This window comes from Frankliniella occidentalis, unplaced genomic scaffold (assembly GCF_000697945.3).
Source record: "Frankliniella occidentalis isolate FOCC.00 unplaced genomic scaffold, Focc_3.1 Scaffold5, whole genome shotgun sequence".
In the NCBI taxonomy this organism is placed as follows: Eukaryota; Metazoa; Arthropoda; class Insecta; order Thysanoptera; family Thripidae; genus Frankliniella; species Frankliniella occidentalis.
The window spans coordinates 1,727,742-1,729,198 of NW_026267135.1; the positions used below are offsets into that span (position 1 = coordinate 1,727,742).

A 1,457-nucleotide genomic window follows, 5' to 3' on the forward strand; every position below is an offset into this window, starting at 1 on the left:
ACCCCCTCGCCACCCCCTCGCCCCCCTCACGCGGAGCTCGACTGAGACGTGAGGGGCACCGCTGGGCTCTGACGCACTGCCGCCGCCCTCACTCGGCACTCGCGTCCGTGCTCTCGAGCTGTCCACATCCAGGCCACGTCATGAACCCGCAAGGTGAGTGAGTGAGCGAGTGTCGTGGCCGTCGTGGCCGCCGCGACCCGCGACCCTCGTCGACGCGGTCCTTATTGACTCGCCTGTCGGCCCCGGCCTCGGGGGTGGCAAGCCCCGTCATGGGGGTGTCATTGAGTAGGAGCTTAACTCTGTCAGTCCGATGAGTATGGACGAGTCCCATAGCCGCTCATGGCAACCCCATACCCCCGCTTTGTTCTTCGGAACCCTCTTCTGGACCTGCTGCAAGGCCGCGCGCACTGGCTGCACATCCGCGAGTCTTTACAACTCTTTTACGCGTGGATTAGACTCGCTCTGCGCGCATCCCAGTGGATTTCGATACAGTATTCCGTTGAGTGCGTGTGCGAGTGGATTTCACTTTTCGTCAGACTGACTCATTGATCTTACAATCGGCTGTCCTTCGCGCCGCGCGGCGCTGTGGAACTGTTTGGACTCAAAGTATAACTTGTGCGTTCGGGCCGCGAGCTCCCCGACCCGAAGGCCAGCCGATTCAACAACCCGAACCGTGGCCCGATTGGTCCGGTCCACCGGGTCCACCCCCGCCCCCGCCCCCGCTCTCATTTCGACTAATTATGTCTACCCTATCCACCAAATTGTCGGGTTTGACAAGTTATGACACGTGAACTATCGTGCCATAGGAAAATGAGCAATGGACAGCCTCAGCGATATTGGAATCGACATAGATTCGATATCGTCGTTTCTACCTTCCAGCCTGTCGTTCAACCACCCTTCTGTGCTTGCTTCCAGGATCTGGCCGTGCGTTCGTGACGCTGCCGCCGACAGACGCGTCATCACAGATGTTCGCAAGCTTCCCAGAGAGCATGTTCAGGGCCTTGATGAACTCGGCCCGCCTGGTGGCGCCGACGGCCCTCTCGCCGGCGTCCTCGTCCTCGGCCCCGGCAGCGTCGTCCCAGCAGCAGCGAGTGGTGCCGGTACTCGTGCTGGTCCCCACGACCGCGGCGTCGTCGGCGTCCTCGTCGTCGGCGTCCTGGCAGCAGCAGACGGGGGGAGCGCTCGCCCGGCTGCTCTTCTCCGCGGAGGCGGGGGCCGTGGGGGCCGCGGGGGCAGGCCTGCAGTGGGGCGCAACTACTGCTCCTCCAGCACCCCCAGCCCCAGCGGCGCTCCCGGCGGCTCTCCCGGCGGCGCTCCCGGCGACGCGCCCTAGCAACATGGACGCCGAGGACCTCCCCGTGTCCTTGCCGTCCTTCGGGGAGAGGACGGCGGCGGCTAAGAAGATGCTGTGCGCGGCGCCCGGAGGCCCAGTGTGAGTACTGGTTCATCTACCCTCT

At 64.1% G+C, this 1,457-nt stretch overlaps 1 protein-coding gene across 1 annotated transcript in view; it reads left to right on the plus strand.

Moving 5' to 3' along the window:
• Window positions 1–15: 15 nt before the first annotated feature.
• The window catches only part of LOC113212056 (ice-structuring glycoprotein-like), a 2,780-nt gene continuing 1,338 nt past the window's right edge, over window positions 16–1,457 (plus strand). The window contains exons 1-2 of the mRNA XM_026430625.2: window positions 16–153; window positions 916–1,432. Of these exons, the coding sequence (XP_026286410.1) occupies window positions 141–153; window positions 916–1,432 (530 nt within the window). The 5' untranslated portion in view covers window positions 16–140. The remainder of the gene's footprint in view (window positions 154–915; window positions 1,433–1,457) is intronic.